We start from the raw sequence: 24,287 nt of genomic DNA on the forward strand, positions 1-24,287 counted from the left end.
TCTGAGTAAAAATATGCATCTTCTAGGATCCAACTTCTCTTATCTGCGATTTTCTCAAACTCTGATTTCTTAAGTTAGTAGAACCCATTGGCCTGCTTCTGTGGTTTTTCACAAATGATTCGAAGTCCTGGGGTCGACCTACTATGGGTCCTCAACAACTGGGCCAAGTACCCCTTCCGCACTTGACTCTCAGTGGTAGCTCAGGATGAGCCATCCAAGGTTCTCTGTGGGAATACAGATACAGAGGAGTGAACACAGGATCAGAACTCAAAATATGTTCAATAGCAGCAATAAATGACTGTCTAGTGAAATACTTTCTTTTATGAAAAAAGGAGTATTTATATACGAACGCAAAGTGAATACAGCATACGCAAACAATACACAGCCCCCTGAGGTCAGGGCTCTAGTGGTCAATAGGCAAGTCCTTGAATCCCACTTCCCTCTCACTAGCAGTCATGGTTATTCCCCAATCCCCATTGGCGACATTAAGGCTAAGCCCCACTAGTAGGCCACTTCTCAGGATTTCCATTCAACTCCGATAAAAGTCAAAAGTGTTCCAGCGCCCGAAGTGCTATGCGGCAGAACAAGTTCCCCTGGAGCCTCTCCGGCTCTGCAATCAGTCTTACCTATTCCTGGAAGGATTGTGTTACTGGAGTCTCCACAAGGAGCTGCTGTAGTTAAGTAGCACTCGTCTCTCTACAGGGGCAGCGGCTGGGCGTTCACTGAGCTCTCTCCAGTGAAACGGTAAGTTCCTCTATTCCTTCCCGCAGTTGGAAGGTATGTTGCTCCATTTCCGATTCTCAGCTCAGGCCCACACGGGTTACCATGGCAGCCTCTTCTCATGACAGAATGAACCAGGCAATGGACCTTGTCCTTTCTGGTAGCCCCACTTGGCACACAGGGTCACTGATCTTGCTCTGCACACAGGTGACGTCCTGACCGGCACAACAGTAGACTTCACAGTCAGCAGGCCCTCCTGGCATATGGGGTTGCTGACTTACCTCCACACATGTGCTTCAGTCCGATTGGCACAGCAGTAGATTTTGCAACGGCCCCTCCTTGCACATGGGGTTGCCGACTTTAATCTGCACACGGGCTAGAGCCTGATCGGCATGGCAGTAATCTTCACTGTTTTCCTAACCTTGCATAGGGGTGGTAGCTGACTTTCTTCCGCAAATGGGCTATGGCCTAGTCGACACGGCAGTAATCTTTATGGCAGCCCCTGCTGCATATGGAGGAGTCGCTGACTTCACTCTGCACACAGGCTGCAGTTCGATCAGCATAGCAGCGAGGTTGACCACAGCTAACTTCATTGCGGCCCACTCTGGCATACAGGGTCTCTAAATTGAACCTGCACGAGGTAACAAACTGATTGGTGCAGTAGCCATCTCCTCACACCTCGCTACAGGGATTCATTTGTTAGGATCCCCCACTGGACCTCGCTCCTTCCAGCGCTCTCCTATTTTGCACTTGGCACACTGTTCTTGGCAATAAGGCAGGCACTGGTTCTCCAGCCTCCAGGGCCAGGTGGACTTAGTTGTCCCTGGATCTCCTTACCTAGCTGGGAAACTGTCAGGCCTCAGCCTGCAGCCCTAGTCACAGGCAGAAGTCTAGCAGAGTTCTCCTTCTCGCTCGCTGACAGTTTGAGGGCCTCAAGCTCCACTTCTTAGAGTCCACTTCCAGGCACTACCTGTGATTTAGGGTCTGAGGCTCTGATGCTTGCAATGGGGGTCCGCTGCCTTTCGAAGTACCCTCTCCTCTGCCCTATCCTTCCTTCAGAAATCAGCCTGTCACAGCAGGAGCACCTTCAAATCTGATAGTACCACACCTGGATGTCAGTGACTAGAGGTCCACACCTGGATGTCAGCCACAGTGGTATTGCCATCGCAAGGTTACTCCAGGGCTCCAAGCCCTTTTCTTTATGATACTCTTTATGATTCTCTTATTGGCCCCATCTCCATCCTGAGATGTGCCCAGACCTCTTCCTAGTGGCCAATCTCAGAATCAAAGAGCACCCTTTGCAATGTACTGAAGAGCCTGGCTCTTCTTCCTCCAGTGTGTGTCCAACCCAGCTCACAGGAATGTATCAATCCATAAATCTGTCTGGCGGGCGAGGGATTCCTCTGCATCTCATGCTCCTCCAGTCAGCCCTGGTTCTCCCAAAATGGAACCAAGAATGCTCCACGAATTGCACCATTCACAGGCACACATACACCCAGCACATGCATACAACATGCACATGTTGCACAGCGCTACATACTAACTTGATGTAGGTCAAGGGTGAGTTAAGCATAAAGCAGCGAAACTTTACAAGTGTGAGTCTGTAAGACCTCACTCCATTTACTAAGGTAAAAAAGCCTGTTAACTTCTACTGATCACTACACGGTATGCTCTTACCACCGCACTTGTTCTGCCTGACTACTGACAAAGGCAGTAGCCTTTCACTACTATGAGCGCAGCACACTGGGCGCCTCTCTTGGTACAACAAGACCGCAATGCGTGAGACAGGCTAATGTCATGGCACACATGCATGATCCATGTTCATCCATGACAACGAAAATCAGCACCAGGGATCCAGACATTGTTGCAGCGGGGGCACTCACAGCAGAGGTGGACGTCTGTCACCATGTTTGGGGCTTTTCTGTCCGAACAAGAAAGGAGCATAGTTCTAGGTCTCTTTCATCACATATGGACTTCTTGTTCTAGGAAGTTACTGGGGTTTCTTAATCTTCCTCTCCTCAAAAGGTGCACCTCTGTCAAGAAAATAAAGGGAACATGTACCCACGTTTGCCTTGTCTGGAACTTCTTGATTAGGTATTTTCTAGGTATTGAGTCTCTGGTCCTTAAACCTGAGCACTTTGTTAGAAAAGAAGTCGAGGGACATGGCCTCCACTCTCTCTTTCATACTTCACTAATGGCAGATTAGGAGACATCAGGGAATATTTCCAGTTTTCAAAGTTGAATGTTGACTTCATTTTAGCTTGTGATTGGTCTGGTCAATGCACTGGCCTTCATCAACAAGAATGCAATACTTTCCATCTTTTTCCAATCTTGCGCTCCAAGCCTAGCAAATATAGGAAACGAGGTTTACACTGCCACTTTGTATATTCACTCATTCATGCACAGTTGGTAGACAAGTCATAGTTCCATACATGTGCATTTTTACACGGAAGCTGACACCCAGTGCTTACCAATGCTTTCCTAGTGTGTGCTCCACTGTGTACCTTTCCTTAGGCAGGATGATTTCTGCTGTTGTCCAGCGGTTCTGTTTAAGCCACTATACCTCCTACCTCATTCCCAACAGTTTATGTGCAATCACATCTGAGCGCAACCAAGACTTAGGCATTTTATAAATTAATTGCATCATATCTAGTGTAAAACTCCTCTGTTGTGTTTCCAAGCAATTGACTACTTGACTTTTTCACTTTGGTCCAAGACTGTCTTGGAAGCCTGGATACATAACTCATCGCATCTGCCTAATTGCTTCAGATTGATCTTCGCTCCTCTGCATCTTTTCAGAACTTGCCAGGCCCCCTTTCCTGGGACTTTGAAACCCTGGAGTAAGAGATAGGTCTCAGCCTGACTCCTGACTCATATACCCTAAGTGATTCTTTCTGTAAGACCTGTTTGAACCTGGTAAGCAATCCGTTTCACTCTCTTCTTGACAAAGACCTAACCATCAGAGCTGCTGCAGCCCTGCATGCTGAATGACCTGTGGAGCTGAGGCATATATCCCTGCTGAAGATGGCCGCTCTTAATGCCCAGCGATTCTTCTCCTGAATTAAGCTGTTGAGCCAGTTCACATACTTTACTAAGGAGCTCTCCTAGCCCCTCTAAAGCATGTTTGCTTCCTGCAAACGACAGGACAGCCAGGATGTCAGACGGCTGGAGCATGTTAAGTGGGACCTGGCCAAGGTGGTGAATAAAGCCATAAGCAAGTGAATTAAAAAGCTAATTAGAATAGTTTAATTGTGGTTCATTCATCTGAGGTGCGGTAGGTCCAGCATTTCATTAGCTGTTAGGCAGCATTTCGCATCAATGGTTGAAAGTAATGCCTAAAATGTCCACTGACAACAAACAAAAAAGTCTAAACACATAATTAGAGTATGTTTTACGCGACAACATGTGGTGTGGGGAGAAAGCCCCACTTAATAGACATTGCACCTATTTACATGATGATTTTTTCTAGTGCTGAAAACAGAAGTACACGCAGTCCAACGTTTTTCTTGGTTGTCTTAAAACACCCATGCGATTGTGCGTCACGCTCTTATCTTCCTCTAGTGTAGGAGGAAGAGGGGCCTGGTGCAGTTGGAGTGGGTTCGTTCATAGTATAGTTGATGGCTTTCTTCTGCCTCTCCGGTAAGGGTAGAATTCTTTGAGTTGGGCACTCTGAAGTGTGCCAGGGCTTGTAACTGCAGTAGGCTGTGTCCATTCCTCAGTTGGTTCTCTCTGAGGTTTAGGTACGAGGGGTCTTCCTCTGGGAAGAGAGTGGCTCATGGTTCCTGGTTTAAGGCCCGCTTCCTCTGCGGTGGATATGGATGCTTCTTGGTGCAGCTACATTTTTAACCAATCCTTTCCTCTAATGTTTGAGGTGCAGTTGTTTGCTCCCAGCCTCATCTTTCAAGGTTCATGAAGAGGGATTCTTGGTGCAAAGTCCCTTTCCCCCCGTGCAGGAGGGGGGAATTCCTTATTGCAGACGGATAGTTTTTATACTCTTAACTCCTGAAGTCAGGGGGGAGGAGATACTTAGTGCAGCTGCTCAGACCATCCTGGATCTGTTATTCCTAGAGAGGCCAGTGTTATTGCAAAGTATGTTGTGGTTCCATATTCATCTTGTAACAGAGGAAGGAAAGACTGATGGAAGGAGCAGGAATATTGTTGATAAATGATCGTCCAGCTAGGAAGGCAATTCCTCCTCTGTAGTCTTTTCTGTGGCTTCGTCTGAGTAACTGTAAAAGAAAACAGAGACTGGATTCAGCATGGGTAGATCACACACCAAAGAACAGGGTGGAGGAAAGGGGGAGTAAGCACCGCCAAGTCAGGCACTTCCAACTAAATGTGCGCATAGAGATAACACTAAACGAACGAGGTGGGGGCACAATAAACAGTCACCATCAACAATGGAGAGAGAGAATACATTCCTCAGCGTCTAAAGAATGTTATACAATAATTTACAGGATATAGAAAATGACCTTGAATTCCTATAATGATTTCAGGTACCTGGGAAGCCGTAGTCCAAATCCTCATCTAGAACCCACAATTACAAAATGACTGGGTAGTATACAGGGCAATGCATGACCTCTCATGGTGAATTATGAGGTGCTCTCCAGAGCGATGCAGCCAGAGCCCTGAGATGAACACCCTGAAGAGAGGCATTACTGGGAGATCCCTGGGGCAGTGCAGCTAGATCCTGAGATGAACACCCTTAAGAGAGGCATTACTGGGAGATCCTTGGGGCAGTGCAGCTAGATCCTGAGATGAACACCCTTAAGAGAGGCATTACTGGGAGATCCTTTTTTTTTTTTTTTTTCAAAAACCTTTATTGCGCCATCAAATTGTACACAGCTATTCAGCCAACAACCCGGGGGCAGGCAGCTCATATTGATATCAACGCGTCAAAAAACGCAGATCAATGTCGTACACTGTGTAGAGGAGATTGATAACGCATTCAGCAGCGCCAAACAAACAAACAAGAACCCTGCCAATAAGCATCATTAACGGGAAGCATACAGCTCGCCAGCCAGCATCAGACAGTAGATGAAATGTTACAATCGTCGTCACATCAGTACAGTGTTAGGGACCACAGAACAGTAAACATCGTCCAGGGGCCAATAAGTCCACATGGTGCAGCTGCGGCAATGGAACGGGGCAACCCTGCAAGGGAGCCCAATTCACCAACAAGGTCGAGCGAGTGCCGCCAGTGGCACCGCCGCGGCCACAATGGGAGAAAAGAAACGACCTGCCCACCCACCGCCCTCCCACCACCCACACCACACTCATTTCACTCACTCAGATCACCAGCCTCTGAGGCCCTGCGCTGATGCTCCCGGGCCCAGCAAACAAACGGGTCCCAAATGTCCCTGGGCCGGGAGGCGACTGGCATCAACTCCCAGAACGTCGCCAGCTGCGTGCAACCATACGTGACTGCTGCCAGCCAACCCTTCACCGTGGGCACCCTCCTCCGCCCCCAATGGAGGGCCACCTGCCGTTTGGCAAATAATAGAAGCAGTGCGTGCAACTTACGCGACGGTGGTGGGGTGTCTCTGACATAGCCCAGCAGCCCAACTAGGGGGGAAGGGACAACCGCTAGGCCCACAATCTGGTTTATCAACACAAAAATCTGAGACCAATAGCTGTCTAGTCTGGGGCAGGACCATGCTATATGTAGGAAGGAGGCCGCGGCCGATCCACACCGCCAACAATCATCCGTCTCCCTAAGGCCCATCCGCCTGAGGCTGACGGGGGTTCTGTAGAACCGATGCAGATATTTAAAATGTATTAGCCGTAGATTATAGTTCGGCGAGAGCTCGGTAAGTTGCCCGCAGCAGAATTCCCACTGCTCCTCCGTAACCTCCGGGTGGAGCTCACCATTCCAAAGCAACAAGGCCGTGGGTGCCTCCGCCTGGTCCACGTTCTGCATATGGCGATAGATGCGAGTCACCAATTTACGGGGGGACGGGGAGCCCACCACTGCCTCTAAAGCTGGAAAGACAGGCGGCGCGATAGGGAACTCCCTCGACAGCGCCCGGCATGCCTCACGCAGCCGATGGTACAGAAATAATTCGGAGAATGGCTCCGCTGCCTCCTCCCCGGGCGCCGGGGGCGACATGAACTTGCCGTCGGGGAACAGGTCAGCCAGTGTACGAAGCCGCAGCCTCTCAGCAAGATGCCCAGCTATCCCATCCGCCACACAAGGCAGCAACGGGTTATGCATCAAGGGGAGCGAGGGGGCGTATAGTAACGGAACCTGCGCCCTCCGGCGTAACCGCTCCCACACCCACTGCAACAGCCCCGCGGTGTCTACGTCCGCCCCAGGGCGGCGCGCCTTGGCGCAGATTGCCACCCCCAGTGGAAGGGGCGCCACCACTGCTCTCTCCACCGCCACATGAGGCTGAAAGGGAGTAGGGTGAGACCAAAAGTGCAGGAATTGTGCCTGAGCACAGAGAGCATAGAGCTCCATATCCGGGGCACCCAGACCTCCCCGCCGCAATGGCAACGTCAACGTGTCCCAAGCCACCCTGGCCTGCCCTCCCGCCCAGACCAACTCCACCAAGCAGGAGCGCAAGGAGGCAAAGAAATGCGACGTGAGCGGCACAGGTATATTGGCAAACAGGTATAGGAACTTGTGCAGCACTATCATTTTCGCCAGCGCAATCCGCCCAGTCAGTGTCAGGGGTAGGGAAGCCCAGAGCTTCACTTTTGCGCGCAGCCACATCATCGCCCTGCCAAAGTTGAGATTCCAGATCTCTTGAGTGTCACGGCTAATCCAAATCCCCAAATATTTGACCTCCCCGGCCTCCCAGCGTAGGGGGTACTCGGAGCACACCTCCGTGGTGCTGTCCATGAGGGGAAAGAGCACTGACTTGGCCCAGTTGATGGAGATGCCGGCGAGACCCTCAAAGCGGACGAACTCCCGCAAAACGGGATCAAGGTTGTCTGCGGGATTGGTAAGATAAAGGGTCACGTCATCCGCGTAGAGGGAGACCAGAAGGCTCCTGGAGCTGAAACCTATACCCCTCACCGTATGATGCTGCCGAATCCTGGCCGCAAGCGGCTCCATAGCTATGGCGAACAGCAGCGGGGAGAGGGGGCACCCCTGTCTAGTCCCTCGCGAGATGTTGAACGGGTCAGACACCAGGCCATTCACCCGCACCCTTGCAGTAGGCAGAGTGTAGAGCAATCGAATTTTCCGGAGCAATAGCGCACTGAACCCCATCCTTTCCAAGATTTGGAACAGATAGGGCCATTCAAGGGTGTCAAAGGCCTTTGTGGCATCCAGAAACACCACCGCGGCCTTGATCTCAGGGTGCAAATGGTGCAGCACCGCAAATATGGTGCGCAGATTGTGCGAGGTCGCTCTCTCCGGTATTAACCCCGATTGATCTGGAAGGGCAATCAACGGTAGCATTGGCTGCACCCGGTTAGCGAGAATCTTGGCGGGGATCTTCACATCCACATTAATCAAAGAGAGGGGCCGATACGAGTGGAGGTCATCTGCGGGCTTATCTGGTTTGAGCAATGTGATAATCAGTGCCTCGCGCATGGTAGCCGGCAGGATTCCCGTTTCTAAAGCCTCTTCATATACCGCCAACAACCTGGGCGACAGTTCCTCTGCATATGCCTTGTAGAAGGCCGTCGTGAGGCCATCCGGTCCCGGTGCCTTGTCAAGCGGCAGGCTCCGGATGACCTGCGCTACATCCCCTGCGTCTATCGGGAGATCCATATATTCCCAATGTTTGTTGTTAAACCAAACTAGCGCAATGGAATCCAGGAAGGGCGCGAGTCCCTCCGGGCATGCGTCCTGGGTGTTAGTGTATAACCTGGAGTAGAACTCGGAAAAGGCACCCACGATCTCCCCCCTAGTGTGAAGCAGATCACCCGTTGCCGTGTGCAGTTCGTGGATGTATGCCGCGGGCCGCGGCGGCCTTGTCATGTTCGCCAGTACCTTCCCTGGCCTTCCGCCCTCGCCGTAGCGCCGAGCCTCCGCATATTTCCCTAGGAATTTAACCTCCCGCATCGCCTCCTCGTTATAGGCTAGTAGTTTAGCCTTCAGCAGCCCAGCCACCTCCGCGCCACCGCTCTCAAAGAAAGTGCGCTCGAGTCCCTTGATATCACCCTCCAGTGTGGCTAAGGTGCCCCGTATCGCCCGCAGCACCCCCGACTGCCGGGCTATGCACTGGCCCCTGATGACCACCTTAAATGCCTCCCAAAGAGTTGCCACTGAGTCCACAGAACCCACATTACGATCAAAATTGAATATGCTACTTACCAGTATGCATCTGTTCTTGGCATGTAGGGCTGCTGACATTCATATCTGTGCATAGATCGCCGCCTAGTGTTGGGTCCGGATGTTTGCACGTTGTTGTCCTGGAAGAGTCTTCGAAGTATCCTTGGATAGGTGACTCCTCCCCTGGACTACAGTGCGCATGGGCATCCTCTCCATCCTCAGATTGTTTTTCGCCATTGTGGCAGTGATGGAGTAGATACAGAAAGTGATGACCATGCTTGCAGTAATTCTGAGAGCTGCAGCTGCGACAGGCGCCGGGGAGGAGGGAGGGCGATATGAATGTCAGCAGCCCTACATGCCAAGAACAGATGCATACTGGTAAGTAGCATATTCAGTTCGAGGCATGTGGGCTGCTGAATTCATATCTGTGCATAGAATACATAGCAGTGCCCTCTATTAGCGGCGGCTACCCGTGCCAGCTGCAGCGGTCTGAAAAAGTGTTTTGAGAACAGCCTGTCCTACAGCTGCCTGCTGTTTTGACTGCACATCTACGCAATAGTGTTTTGTAAATGTGTGTGTAGTGGACCATGTGGCTGCTCTGCATATATCATGCAGGGGAATATTTCCTAGGAAGGCCATGGAAGCCCCCAACTTACGTGTTGAGTGGGCTCGTGGTGGAATAGTTAATGTGCGTTTTGCCTTTTGATAACAGATTTGAATACACTTAACTATCCATCTGGCTATCCCTGCTTTGGAGATGGCGTTACCTTTGTGGTGTGGGGCAAAGGCAACGAACAGTTGTTTTGTCTTCCTGAATGGTTTAGTCCTGTCGATGTAGTACATGAGGGCCCTCCGTACATCTAGTGTATGTAGTGCCCTTTCTGCAACAGTTTGTGGGTTTTGGAAGAAAACGGGCAGTTCAATAGTCTGGTTCATGTGGAACTGTGATATTACCTTGGGCATGAACTTGGGGTTGGTACGTAGTACGACCCTGTTAGCGTGAACCTGAATAAATGGCTCTTGAACGGTTAGTGCCTGGAGTTCACTAACTCTTCTGAGGGAAGTGATCGCTACTAGGAAGGCCACTTTCCAGGTAAGGAATTGAATCTCGCATGAGTGTAGAGGTTCAAAGGGTGGACCCATCAGGCGTGTGAGGACCAAGTTGAGGTTCCACATTGGAGCCGGTGGGTGACTAGGTGGAATGACTCGTTTGAGCCCCTCCAAGAATGCTTTGATGGCAGGCACTCTGAATAGAGAGAGGTGCTGCCTGGTTTGCAGATAGGCTGATATTGCGGTCAAATGGACACGTATAGAGGTGTACGCCAGATTGCATCGATATAGGTGTAAGAGATAACAGATGATGTTTTGGATGGATGCGTCCAGCGGGTTGATGTCATTATTTCCGCAATAAATGACGAACCTTTTCCATTTGGCTGCATAGCAAGCTCTGGTAGTGGGTCTCCTGGCCTCCTTGATGATGTCCATACAGTCAGGTGGCAGTTTGAGATAGCCAAACTCTAGGACTTCAGGAGCCAGATCGCCAGATTCAGCTGTTGCGGATCTGGGTGCTGAACCTCTCCATGGTTCTGCGTCAAATGCGCGGGTTTGATCCGCAGCCTTTGATGCGGCACCACGGAAAGTTCGAGGAAGGTGGTGTACCACGGCTGGCGTGCCCACGTGGGGGCAACTAGGACGAGTGTCAGGGAGTGTTGTCGGAGTTTGCGGGCCACTAGCGGTATCAATGGCGCTGGGGGAAAAGCGTACGCAAATCTGCCGGACCAGTTCATCCATATCGCATTGCCCTGCGACTGCGGATGTGGGAATCTGGCGGCGAAGCTTGGGCATTTTGCGTTTTCGCTTGTCGCGAATAGGTCTATCTCCGGATGACCCCACTGCTGAAAGTACGGTTGGAGTACTGATGGGTGTAACTCCCACTCGTGCATTTGATGGCTGTGTCTGCTGAGCAGATCCGCCATCTGGTTGTCCTTGCCAGGGAGGTGTTCCGCCATGAGGAACATGTTCCTTTGAATGGCCCACTTCCACATGCTCTGAGCCAGATGAGACAACTGTGGAGAGTGTGTGCCTCCCTGTTTCTGTATGTAGTACATTGCGGTCATGTTGTCCGTCCGGATCAACAGGACCTTGTTGCATAGATGTACTTTGAACGCCTTCATGGCTAGGAAGATTGCCATCAATTCCAGAAGGTTGATGTGCAACTTCTTTTGTTGTGTTGTCCATAGTCCTTGCACTGTGTAGTGGAGTACATGAGCTCCCCATCCCTGGAGAGACGCGTCCGCTGTCAGTACTATTTGTGGGACAGGCTCTTGGAACGGTCGGCCCTTGCAAAGGTTTTGTGGATTCCACCAATGCAGAGAGTTGTATGCCCGACCGCTCACCAACACTAGGTCCTTTAACTGTCCTTGAGCCTGATTCCACTGACGTGCTAGGCACTCCTGAAGTGGGCGCATATGTAATCTCGCGTGCGGGACTATGAAGATGCAGGAGGCCATCATGCCTATCAACTGCATGAACACTCGCGCTGGAAGTGAGTGATTGGGTTTGAATTTGGAGATCAGCAGTTGTATGCTGTCGATCCTCACTAAATTTGGCTGAGCTGTGGCCGCCAGAGTGTCTATAGTCGCACCTAGGTACTGTTGTACGTGTGCGGGCTGGAGATGGGACTTTGGATAATTCAGTGAGAATCCCAGACTGTGAAGAAGGTGAATGGTGCGGGACATGTGGCTTGCACATTGCTGGGCTGACTTCGCTTGAACGAGCCAGTCGTCTAGGTAGGGGTAGACGTGTATATGCTGCCTCCGTAGATGTGCTGCCACCGTAGCGAGGCACTTCGTGAAAACCCTGGGCGCTGTTGTCACGCCGAAGGGAAGGACTTTGAACTGATAGTGCTGCCCCTGAACAGTGAACCTGAGGTATTTTTTGTGTGAGGGGTGGATGGGTATGTGAAAGTACGCATCCTTGAGGTCCAGTGTGGCTAGGAAGTCTCCCTGCTTGAGAAGCGGAAGGACTTGCTGTAGAGTGAGCATATGAAAGTGCTCTGAAAGAATGTACTGGTTCAGGGGTCTCAGGTCCAATATAGGTCTGAGCGACCCGTCCTTTTTTGGAATTAAGAAGTAGAGGGAGTACACTCCCGCACCCTGCTCGTGGATGGGTACGACCTCTATAGCGCCTTTTAGAAGCATACTTTGCACTTCTTGCTGTAAGAGCGTTAAGTGCTCTGAGGACATAGGACGGCTTCTTGGTGGTATTGTGGGTGGAGTGGAGGTTAACTCCAGACAGTAACCGTATTTTATAATATCTTTGACCCACCTGTCCGTGGTGATGGAATTCCACGTGGACAGGAACCTTTGTAGCCTTCCCCCGACAGGTGTTATGTGGTCGGGAGGAAGGGAGAGGGCGTCACTGCTTGTTCTTGGGGGAGGACCTGGTGTTGCCGTAGCCGCGTCCTCTGCCCTTTGTGCTGGAGCCACGATATCCACCTCGGGTGTTTTTATCATAGGTGGTCTGTGTATTGCCTTTGTTATATGTTTGTTGTGACCCCTGTCCTCTACCTGCTCCCTTGTTTCCGGGGCGACGAAAGGAGCCGCTCCGAAAGGACTGAGTTTGTAGTGCGCCCATGGACTTTGCAGTGTCCGTATCCTTTTTTATCTTTTCGAGGGTGGTGTCAACCTCTGGCCCGAATAAATAGTCGGGGTTGACGGGCTGGTTCAGTATATTGTTTTGTACCTCAGGCTTGAATCCTGAGATCCGTAGCCAGGCATGTCGTCGCAACATGACGCTTGTGTTTATGGCTCTGGCAGCCGTGTCTGCAACATCTAGTGCGCATTTGATGGAAGCGTTCGTTAGTAGCTGTCCTTCTCTGATGAGCATTTCTGCGCCTTCCTTGAACTGGTCAGGGAGATGTTGGAATATTTGCTCAAGTGTGTCATAGTGCGCTCTATCATAGCGAGCAAGGAGCGCCTGAGTGTTGGCTATGCGCCATATGTTGGCAGCTTGGGCGGCAACTCGCTTGCCAGAGGTTTCTAACACCTTGGACTCTTTGTCCGGGGGAGGAGCGTCACCTGTTGTTTGCGAGTGTGCCCTCTTGCGTGCATTCGCTACGACGATGGAGTCGAGTGGTAATTGTCCTCTGATGTAAGTAGGATCCCCAGGTGCTGATCTGTATTTTTTATCAATCCTGGGGTTTATCACTCGTGCCCTGGTGGGTTCTTTGAAAATGTCCTTGGCTGGTTTGAGGACCCCCTTCAACATTGGCAGAGTCTTTACATGTCTTTCTGAGGATGCAAAGGTGTCCATTAGAAAGTCATCTTCGATGGTATCAGAGTGAAGCTGCACCCCATGGTTATTGGCAGCACGTTCGATAAGAGCATTGAACGCTGCAGTATCCTCCGTAGGAGATGTCTTTGCCCCATAGAGTTGTGGATCCTGTGCATCGAGAGGTGCACTGGGGTCTGCAGGGTCGCCCCAAGTTTGATCAGGGTCCTGCTGGTCATCAGGGTCCGTGTCTACATGGTAGGGGACTTGGTCAGCCATGTAGTCCTCCAATGCGTCTGTATCGGAGCGTGTGGGGGAGAACCGGTGTGGATCCTGGTAGGATGAATGGAAGGGTTCATAAAGGAGAGGTTCCGATTCTGCAGGCAACTTCCTTTTTAGTGGGATCCTGAAAGGGTCCAATGGCGGCTCCGAAGTTATCCTTCGGTCCTGGAGAATCATTCTGCCAGTGCCGGCGTCGATGATACGTGCTGGAGACGTCTCAGCAGGTGTGACCGTAGGTTGGGTGACCCGTGTCCTGAGTTGGAACATTTTTGGGATTGTTGACGGAGGCAAGCCGAAGGTAATGTTGGTCGGCACCGAAGAGGCTGCGGGAGCTCCGACCGAACCGGAGCCCGACGTGTCCTGGAGGACAGGTGTGGTTTTGCTGCCTTGCGTCACACCAGGTCGTACTTGGGGCGCCTTCGAGGCTTTGGCACCGGCCAGGCTCGTAGAGGCGGCCGTAGATTTTTTCGGTGCCGGAGGGTCATCGAGTCGGGGTGAAGAGATCACCGTCGAAGTCTTCGATACCTGAGGCTTAGGTGTCGTCGAGGGAGCGATGTGAGACACAGCAGGCGGTACGGCCCTTGGTGTCGTCGGTGCCGGTAGCCGAGCAGGTTTGTCGGTGCCGATGGCTTTTTTCCGTTTGTCGACTCCAACGTCGCCCGCCTCAAGTTCGGCACCGAAGTCCCTCTTGGTGCGGTCGGTGCCGACGCGGTGCGCTGGCGTCGAAGGCCTCGATCCGACCAGCGCTACTTTCAGTTTCGGTTTTGGTGGAACCTGAGCAGCTTTCGGTTTCGGTTTTGTGATAGGGAAACCAGCCTGTTTATGTAGTAATGGCTGCCGCTGAACGTCCGAGGCCGGGCCCGAGGGCGGGGCCGAAGAACTGCGGGATGGGTCTCGGGTAAGGCCCGAAGGCGATCCCTCGACCGGAGCCATAGGCTGTGGCACTGGTGTTTGAACGGTTTGAACAGGTAGGCCTTGTTCATCATTGGAGCTACTTTCTTCGGCCCCGAAGGCCTCCTCGTCGTCTCCTACCTCGGTGTCGTCTTCACCTCTGTGGAAGAGTGACTCGTCTTCCTCGTCCGATCCGGGTTCGTGTTCGGAAACGGGACTGGAGGGCAAGACTTCCAATTCCTCGACGTCCTCGGCCTCGCCGAAGATGTCTGTCGGGGCCGGTGCCGCGTGCTGCGCCTCGAGTCTCGCCGCTCGTCGATTCCGCAGAGTCTTCTTCGAGCGGAACCGGGCACAGGCCATGCATGTTGATTCGTCGTGGTCCGGCGAAAGGCATTTGTTGCACACCGGATGGACGTCGATGTGTGGGTACTTCGCATTGCATACCGGACACCTTTTGAACGGCGTCCTGGATTCCATCGTCGAAGTCGTCGATGGACAGGTAAATGCGAAAGCAGTCGGTGCTGAAAGTTAGTAAACTAACAAATTCTATCGAAACCCGATCGATAAACAGTACCGACGCGAACTAAAGGCCTTTTGGCCTCGAAAAAATATTTTCCTAACTTGAGCTAAGATAGCACATCCGAACCCAATGGCGGAAAAAAACAATCTGAGGATGGAGAGGATGCCCATGCGCACTGTAGTCCAGGGGAGGAGTCACCTATCCAAGGATACTTCGAAGACTCTTCCAGGACAACAACGTGCAAACATCCGGACCCAACACTAGGCGGCGATCTATGCACAGATATGAATTCAGCAGCCCACATGCCTCGAACAGTCAGTTATATCCGACCGTATCTCCTCCTTGAAGGCATCATCAAGTAGCGCATGGGGTGGGAGCCGCCACGAAAACGCCAGGGGAGGGTCGCCCGGCAGCTGCAGCCGCAGCATGCAGGGCGCATGGTCAGATAGCGAGCGGGGCATATGCTCTACCTGCGACGTCCACAACGCGACGTCCCGCGACACCAGCCAGAAGTCCAAGCGGGACCACGCACCCCCATGAGCCGATATGCAAGTGCCCTCCCGGAGGTCACCATGACGACCGCGCCACACATCCACCAACGCGCCATCCACCACAATTTCGCGCAGCGCGGAGCTCGCCAGCGGGTTCAACGTGCGAGCCACCCCCTGCCTGTCCCCTCTATCATCAAGCACAGCATTAAAGTCTCCCCCCCAGATAATGGTGCCGCAGCCAGTGGCCTTCACCTGCCCCCAGATCTTGTGGTAGAACTCGGGAGAGTCAACATGGGACCATACACCGCTACAAACACCACTGCGACGCCACAGACCTGTCCGTGTACTAGAACATATCTGCCGTCCGAATCACACTGCACAGACCCCTCCCTCCAATCCAAGCCACGGCAAAGCAGTATGGCCACCCCCCGGGCATAGTTCGAGTAGATGGCAGAGTAAACATGTCCCCATCTGGTGTGACGCAGCCTAGGGGCAGGGGTGGCATTCAAATGAGTTTCCTGTAGCAGGCAGACATCCACACAGTGCCGCACCAAATAAGCATGCACCAGCCAGGCCTTCCTATGATCGTTGAGCCCCCGAACATTCCATGTAATACAGTTCAGTGTTTTGTCAGTTCTTGGCATATCCCACAAGTAGAGAGGGGATCACAACACGACATGGTGACGAAATCCGACATGCACAGTCTTGGCACCACATAGCGAGCAGGCGGTCTAGTTTGGCAGTAAACAACAAACCTACAAAACATTCCCCCCCCAGACACCCTCCCCTCACCCACTCCAACCCCCTAACCGGGTCGTAGAATAGCCCTCCCCAACATACGCCCCAAAAGTACCCTGAAATGAAAACGGGAATATTCCCAGTGGGGCATGGCTTATACGGCTACTCCCCCGTGCAGAACAGGGTGGCCGGAAGATCTGCAGGGGATGCGAGCTACCCAAACCTGAAGATAGGAAAGAGTACCTGCTGGGCCTTTGGCAGCACCAGGGTGCCAGATGTCCCCTGTACCCCCCCCCCGAGTAGGTGGCAAGTAGACCCAAGGCAGCGGCGAACTTCTCCCCCGCAGGCGCAGGGATGAGAGTACACTTTCACTCATTGTCACTGAGTCCTCCAGGCAACACCTCCGCAGCGCCCCTAGTTCTCTGTCCAGTTTTGCGACCCACATGCTTAGCAAATTTCATCGCCTCCTTGGCATCAGTTAGAATGTGGGTAGAACCCTCAAAGGATACTTTTAACTTGGCCGGGTATAGTAGCGAGTAAGGGACCTGCGCCTGCAGGAGCAGCCGCTTGGCCGGTAGAAACTCCCGGCGGGCGGCCTGGACGGCCGGGGTGAAGTCAGGATAGAAGGAAAGTGTGTTACCCTTGTGTGTGATAGTACCTTTCTCCCGGGCCAGTTTGAGGATGGCGTCCCGATCCTGATAGTTCAAAAGTCGCGCTATAATGGGCCGAGGCGGCGCCCCCACAGGTGGTCTCTGACCCAGCGATCTATGCGCCCTTTCGACCGCGAACATCCCCGAGAGGCCCGGGTCGAACAGTTCGTGAAGGAGGTCGTCTCCATTTTGGATATGGCCGTGGTCTCTGGAACACCAGTAATGCGCAGATTATTGCGCCGGGACCGTGCCTCTAAATCCTCGTTCTTCGCCCGAATAATGCCCAGCAATTTGTCCATGTGCAGCAGCTGGTCCTTCGTCTCCACATGAAATTCGTGGAACTCAGACTGACGGGCCTCCATCGTGTCCAGCCGCGTCTCATGTGCTGCCACCTGCGTCTTCACCGAGTCCAGCTGGCTAGTGAGTGTGTCAAGTTTAGTGTCGATATTTCTGAGACTAGATCTCATTTCCAGCATCAGCCTGCGCAGGTCTTCGCCTTGATCATCCGCGGGGGAGTCCTGCCTCTCTGCCTGCTGAGGGCCTTTCTCCGAGTCCATCTGACGCACCGTTCGCTTCTGGTCGAAAGCCAGCTTCGACTGTTTAGCATCATGTTTACCCATGGCAGCAGGCAACCACACGAGCAATCCACCATCCACCTCACAGTCCAGGGGCACCTACACGCCGATTACGAACCAAGCACCAGGCCGTCGGTCCCACGGGAGCAAGAGCCCCGGCAGCGGTCACCTCGTAGTGGTTTGCACCCTCTGTCCACGCGGACAAGCCGCCGGGCCCGACAGGAGCTTTACCGCAGGTCCCCTCAGAGCCACAATCCAGAGCGAGTCCGACCTCCTCACTGCCACAAAGAGCGTGTCTCTGCCCGTCCCACGCCGCTCCGGGGGGGGGGCAACAGCGGGGGGGGAACAGCAAGCAACCCCGCAGGGAGCCCCTGCGGCCTCCCACCACCAAGGCAGCCCGCGATAGCCCCCACCACCGCGCGCCCCCCTCGCTGCCACCGATGTCGCGCTCCACGGCAGGCTCCCCAGTCACAGCACGCACCTCCTACACCAGCAATTCACAGGCGCCAGCCAGATACCTCTCTACTGTCGCAGGGCTCCGCAGCTCCTCCACGCGGTCTCACAGTCCGCAAACCGCTGCCTCCAGGCCTCAGGCCGTGTCCCCAGGATTGCGGTCGCCTCCGCTAACACGCACCAGCTGCTTCCCGGCACCAGGGTCCCGTCACCAAACCTCTCCGACTGGGGCCCGCCTGGGCGCCGCGTGTGTCCCGGCAGGACGCGGCCGATCGCGGTAGTCCTCCGCACCTCTCCACGTGGGATTCAGGCCGTCAGCCTCCCGGGTGCCCAAGCGCTCTCTGCCGCTCCAACCGGCTCCCGCGCAGGATTCGCACCACCCTCGCAGCGACCTCCACCTCGGGTCGCGAATGCCGGCGAAACAGGGGCTCCACCGCTGCTCCTCCCCACACCGACACAGGCCCACTCCGCCGCAGCCTCCTCGGGCCAGATTTATGGCACGCCCCCGCAGGAGATCCAGGCCACTCCTCCCCTCCGGCCGCTCAGTGGCGCCGCGGGCTCCAAGCAGGGCGAGGACCGTAGAGAGGGGGTCCAGCTCACCACCGCTGATGCTCCGACACCCCCAGCACAATGCCAGCTGGCTTGGGCAGCACACGCTCACCCCGATGTGAAGGATAGGAACAGGATCACTTTCCGGCCGGCGGAGCTCGCTCACAGAGCGACCATTTCGCTGCGCGTCAAGCCACGCCCCCCATTACTGGGAGATCCTTGGGGCAGTGTAGCTAGATCCTGAGATGAACACCCTTAAGAGAGGCATTACTGGGAGTTCCTTGGGGCAGTGCAGCTAGATCCTGAGATGTAATCCTCATCGGAAAATTACAGAGTTGCCTGTGGGACAATGCAGTAAAAGCCCTGAGTTAAAACCCACAGTAGCCCAATTAATGAGATCTAACGTACAACGCAGTCACAGCCACAAGCTATGAACTCCAGCATTACTGAAGGATGTGCGGGGGAAGGAGGGCCAAAGCAGGAAGATTTTCAAACTAACCCCCCTGGTACCACTTGTGTGGAATAATGTAGAGAACCCATCGTGCTAACTCCATTTGCAGTACTGCTGGGCGGTCTAAGGGCAAGCAGCGAGTACCCTGTGCTACAACGGCCTAATATTATTATTACTGGTTGTCTAAAGGGCATATCAACCATAGCTCTGAGGAATGACACTCCTCAATGTCAGCCTTGCTTGGTGCATTGATGATTAATGGGAGTCCGAGTCTTCAACTATGACTAATCGATAGCAGCATTACTGAGAATTTAAAGAGCAAAGTTGTGAGAGACACTGGGCCTGATTCACAAAGTTAAACTGAGACGAAAGTCTAAGTTTGCGACTTTTGGTATTCACAAAGGGCATTTACGCATAGTAAAGTTAGACTTTTGTCGCCTTCAAAATTAAGTTTCGGTCTTAAGTTTATCTGAGACCAAGGACCTTTGGTCTCAGTTAAACGTAAGACCAAAACTTACGTTTAACTGAGACAAAAGTCTAACTTTATACGTGGAAATGCCCTTTGTGAATACCGAAAGTCGTAAAGTTAGACTTTTGTCTCAGTTTACCTTTGTGAATCGGGCCCACCAGCTATTTACTTCAACACCAATCTGAGGTACTATGTGGGGAAAATGCTTAATTGTGACCACGACATCCACATTACAAGATGCTTTGTTATGTTATGTTATTTCGATTTGTAGAGCGTAACTTATCGTCTGAAGTGTATCCAAGCGCTTTTGAGCAACTATAGAAACATATCCTGGCGTAGGATTACAGCTTTACTGGAGTAGCCAATGTACAGTGCAGGAGACTTCACTTATCTTCACACTTATTCAAAGTAGGGATACCCACACATACCAATACGGTTGCACTACTACTAATTGTGGTGGAGGCGGTTTCAGGGCCCAGGCTAGCAAAAGGGAGGACAATGGGTGCTAATGTTCAGCATGGACTGCAAAATATTCAAACTCATTGGCCGTAAATGCCCACCCTGAATAACACATAGTGGACAAGCTCGCAAGGAAGCAAATGCTATCATCAGGTTTATTGGGGTAAATCTTTTGAAGAATGGGCCAAATATCAAAGAAATTGGTTAAAAGTCAATCATTTTCCAGGAGGTTCTAAAGGGGCACCTTCAAACATTCCCATTCTTCATTCATGACATCTTCATCAATACATTAAGAAAGGGCCCTTTAGTTGAAAGAATAAGTGTCCCACAAATCAGCAACAAAAACACTTAAATAGCATCAGGGAATTTTTGCATACGTACCAATCCCCCCCCGCCCCCCCCCCCCCAACAGAAGGTTATATTCATAAAAAGGAAGCTTTGCATTTCAAGTACAGAATCCTTGTCTCTGAACAGCTTCTTGTCTGTTTTTCAAAGCATACTCTTTGGCCAAAATATAGTAGTGTCTGAAAGGTTTCAGCGCTCTACCCATAATCTTATTGTGTTTGCATTATTCAACACACACTACATAGCTGTGCTCTATTTTAGTATACCTGGGTAAATATGGAAATGCAAATTGATATTTTTCAAAACATAGTAGATCTGACACATTTTGGGTATAAACTGTCCTCCATGTTGCAGGATGTAGTTTTGTTTGAGTTACAAGGCAGTGATGCTGTCTATGTTAGGTAAATCACAAGTTGCAATCATGAATTCAAACACTTGAGTTATTTGTGACCAAAAAGTTGTACATGATTTCAGGAATCATGGTTTTGTGGATTTGTTGTAGTGAAATCACAGTTTTATGGTATATAAGTGCCAGAACATGTGACGTAGAACACTGCTGCTTTATTGGTATTGATCAGCATTAAATAGTCGTTTTTTTCCTAACTAAACTGCTGCTCAACTACAAATGGGAAGTAAGTTCTGCTATAATTATATGTGATAGGACTGTCTTACATACCCTTCTTAATCAAAGTATACTTCATGTTGTAATGAAAATGCTACTTACCAGTATGCATCTGTTCTTGGCATGTAGAGCTGCAGAGTTGTACACTATGCATAGATCGCCATCTGGTGTTGGGCTCGGATGTCTGCATGTTGTTTTTGTCTTCGAGGAAGTGTTGCAGTCACGAGACCGGTGACTCCTCCTTCGGTGGACAATGCGCATGGGCATCGGCTCCATCATCAGATTGTTTTTGCCACTTAGGGTTAGATGGAGTAGTAAGAAGTAGAAAGATGTCCATGAGTGATGTATCTAAATAAGATAATACTGGAAGAAATAGAGGTATCCGGGGAGGCGGGTGGGCGTGTACAACTCTGCATCTCTACATGCCAACAACAGATGCATACTGGTATGTAGCATTTTCCGTTCTAGGCATATGAGCTGCAGGTTGTACACTATGCATAGACTATACAGCAGTACCCTCCTTAGCGTTGGCTACCTGTATCTGTTGCAGTATCTTGAAATAGTGTTTTTAAAACAGCCTGGCCCACACTAGCTTGTTGTTTTGCCTGCACATCTACACAATAGTGTTTTGTGAAGGTGTGTGGTGTGGCCCAAGTTGCTGCCTTACATATGTCATCCAGGGGAATGTTCCCTAAGAATGCTATAGAAGCCCCTAGTTTGCGCGTAGAATGAGCTCTAGGGGGAATGGTTAATGTTCGTTTGGCTTTAAGGTAGCATATTTGTATGTATTTTACAATCCACCTTGCAATTCCTGTTTTGGATATAGGATTATGTGGAGACCAGAAGGTGAGTGGGGGATACACCAAAATTGTAAAACTGCCCTCACACACAGCAAGCTGTGTCATGCTTCATCATAGGGCTGCTTCTACACCTCCGCGTCAGCCAAACGCTTGGAGGTGGAGCAATAGGGGAGGGGAAAACAACACATACAAACAAAAAAGATTATTTTGTGAGAACTAACGGTGAGTTGAGAGAGCAGAACCAGTGAAAGATAGTGATTAAAAACCAAAAATGGGACTACCTTGATCCAGTTTTAATATCAGGTGCCCAGTTTTGGATTTAAGAAAAACGTGGGTGTTGGGTTTGGAGAGCTTATGATGAGGTTCCAACCCCCCGACTCTGCATAGGTGTCGACATGTTTCAGCCAGTAATAAGAAAATTATGACCCGGCTTTCTTCAGGACTTCTCACCACTGTTGTTTCCCAATTTTGTGTAAACCTTTCCTACTCCCAATTTGGGAAGTATAAGGAAGTATTACCTCAAAAAAAAAAAAAAAAAAAAGGAATCATTAGTGGCATGTTTACGGTGACCCTTCCAAACAGCGATTCCTTATGGTATGTACTAATGTAGCGCAACCAAATTCCAGTCACAAAGCAGTAATTCTGTACCTCCTCCTAAAAGGAGTTGGTAAGCCATTCGCAAATGTGAAGGGGACATCTTCCCCGTTGAGAATGTTACAAATGTATTTCTAACAGTAGGCAGTGGTCCAATATGGTTGAAGTAGGTGTATTCACGACCCACAAGGAATTGGTAATTCAAAAATAAAAGTTACATGCATTGAGAATAGCGATTACTAAATAGCAATTCAGAAACAAATCGCTATTATAAACATATGTATATCTTGACCTAAATTAAAATTTTGCCCATCAAATAAATGTAATAGGCAATATGAATGTTTTGAGTTGGCCACAACAGAACAAATGAAGAAGCAACTACTTTCCATCACATCACTCCTTCACAATATGTCAGTAAAATTAATATCATTACCCTGGCTAGAGAACAGATCAGCTTGATGCTGACAGAAGTTTGTGAACATTAAAGGACATTAATAATGGGCTGCACATTATTCAAGGAGGCCCTTGCAATAACTTACTTCAAGAAGAGAGGAGATGGTCCTCTAACATTGGAACTCAGTGATCATGATATTTTTAGATCTTTAGGCTGCTTTTAGCACTTCGTCCTATTCCCAAAAAAAAAAAAAAAAAAAGAGAGATTCCACACCAGAGAGGGGAGCTCTTGGTGGAATTATACTTTAAGCCCTTCCATAACAGCTTTGATAGCGGGAACCCTAAATAAAGACAAATGTTGTCTGTTTTGTAGGTAGGCTGCTATGGCAGCTAGATGTACCCTTATGGATGTATACGCTAGGTTACATTGCTGTAGATGCAAAAGGTAACAGATGATGTTTTGAATGGAAGCATCCAGTGAGTTGATTTTGTTGTGTGAGCAATAAATGATGAACCTCTTCCATTTTGCCGAATAGCATGCCCTTGTGGTAGGGCGTCTAGCTTCTTTGATAATGTTCATACAGTCTGGCGGGAGATTGAGGTAACTGAACTCTAGAATTTCAGGAGTACCTCTTGTTTAAATCCAGATACCCTGAGCCAGGCGTGTCTGCGTAGCAAAACACTGGTGTTTACTGCACGGGACGCGGTGTCTGCTGCGTCGAGGGCGCATTTGATGGATGTATTGGTTATCAGTTTGCCTTCCTGTATAAGGTCAATAGCTTTGTCCTTATATTCCTGAGGTAGATGTTGAATGAGCTTTTCCAGCTCATCATAGCGGGCCCTATTGTATCTTGCTAGAAGAGCTTGTGTGTTTGCTATTCTCCATGAGTTTGCAGCTTGAGACGCCATACGTTTATCTGACGCGTCTAATAATTTAGATTCCTTATCAGGGGGTGGTGTGTCACCTGACCCCTGAGAGTTTGCCCTGTTGTGTGCATTGGCTACAACCATAGAATCTAAGGGAAGTTGGCCCTTGATGTATAGAGGGTCAGTGGGAGCTGCTTTGTATTTCTTATCTACTCTGGGGTTAAGAACCCTAGCTCTAACCGGGTCTTTGAACACCTCAGGAGCGTGTCTAAGAAGGCCTTGTAACATGGGTAAGACGTGAGAAGATTTTTGTGGTTGGTCAAAAGTCTCCAGTAGAAAATCCTCTTTTACAGGATCTGAATGTAGTTTGACCTTATGGTATGTGGCGGCCCTATTGATGAGCTGGGCAAAACCCACATTGTCATCTGGCGGAGATGGTTTTGAGGGGTAGAAATCTGGATCATTGGTCAGATCAGGATCAGTATTATAATCATGCCATGGGTCTGGATCCTCTGGTGGATCATCAGGATCTTCAGCGTCTAATGGTACTACATCATCTTCTTCTTGCCCATCCCCATGTGAATCATCGCTATCCTTTGGTTGTGGAGAGTGTGCTGGCGAAATAAGTTAATTGTGGTTAACTGGTGGTGGAGGTGAAGGTGGTGGTGAGGGATTAGTAGCTATGTGTAATTTCTTTGGAGGAACTGGAGCATGTGGCAAATGTTCTGGTTTCCTCTTTGTAGGTAGTTTAGTGACTATTTGACCAGTGTTTGGGTGAATAAAGATGGTAGTTTGTCTCGGATCAGGAAAGAAAAGCTCTTCTGGATCTATAGGTTTCTTCGGCGTCGAAGATTTCTCCTTGGAAATAGCTTTTGGACAGTGTCCGGTACAGAAACTTTCCCTGGTTCCGAGGCCTTCG

General features: G+C 50.7%; 1 protein-coding gene across 4 annotated transcripts in view; it reads right to left on the reverse strand.

The window, feature by feature from the left end:
* Positions 1 to 484: 484 nt before the first annotated feature.
* The window catches only part of LOC146783434 (uncharacterized), a 477,699-nt gene continuing 453,896 nt past the window's right edge, over positions 485 to 24,287 (reverse strand). For all 4 annotated transcript variants that reach the window (XR_014970475.1, XM_085633638.1, XM_085633636.1 and 1 more), the window contains exon 10: positions 485 to 4,949. Coding sequence is in view for 3 of the 4 variants with exons in the window: in XM_085633638.1 (XP_085489764.1) it covers positions 4,898 to 4,949 (52 nt within the window). In the remaining variant the exon portion in view is untranslated. The remainder of the gene's footprint in view (positions 4,950 to 24,287) is intronic.

Source organism: Triturus cristatus, chromosome 11 (assembly GCF_964204655.1).
Source record: "Triturus cristatus chromosome 11, aTriCri1.1, whole genome shotgun sequence".
NCBI classification, from domain to species: Eukaryota; Metazoa; Chordata; class Amphibia; order Caudata; family Salamandridae; genus Triturus; species Triturus cristatus.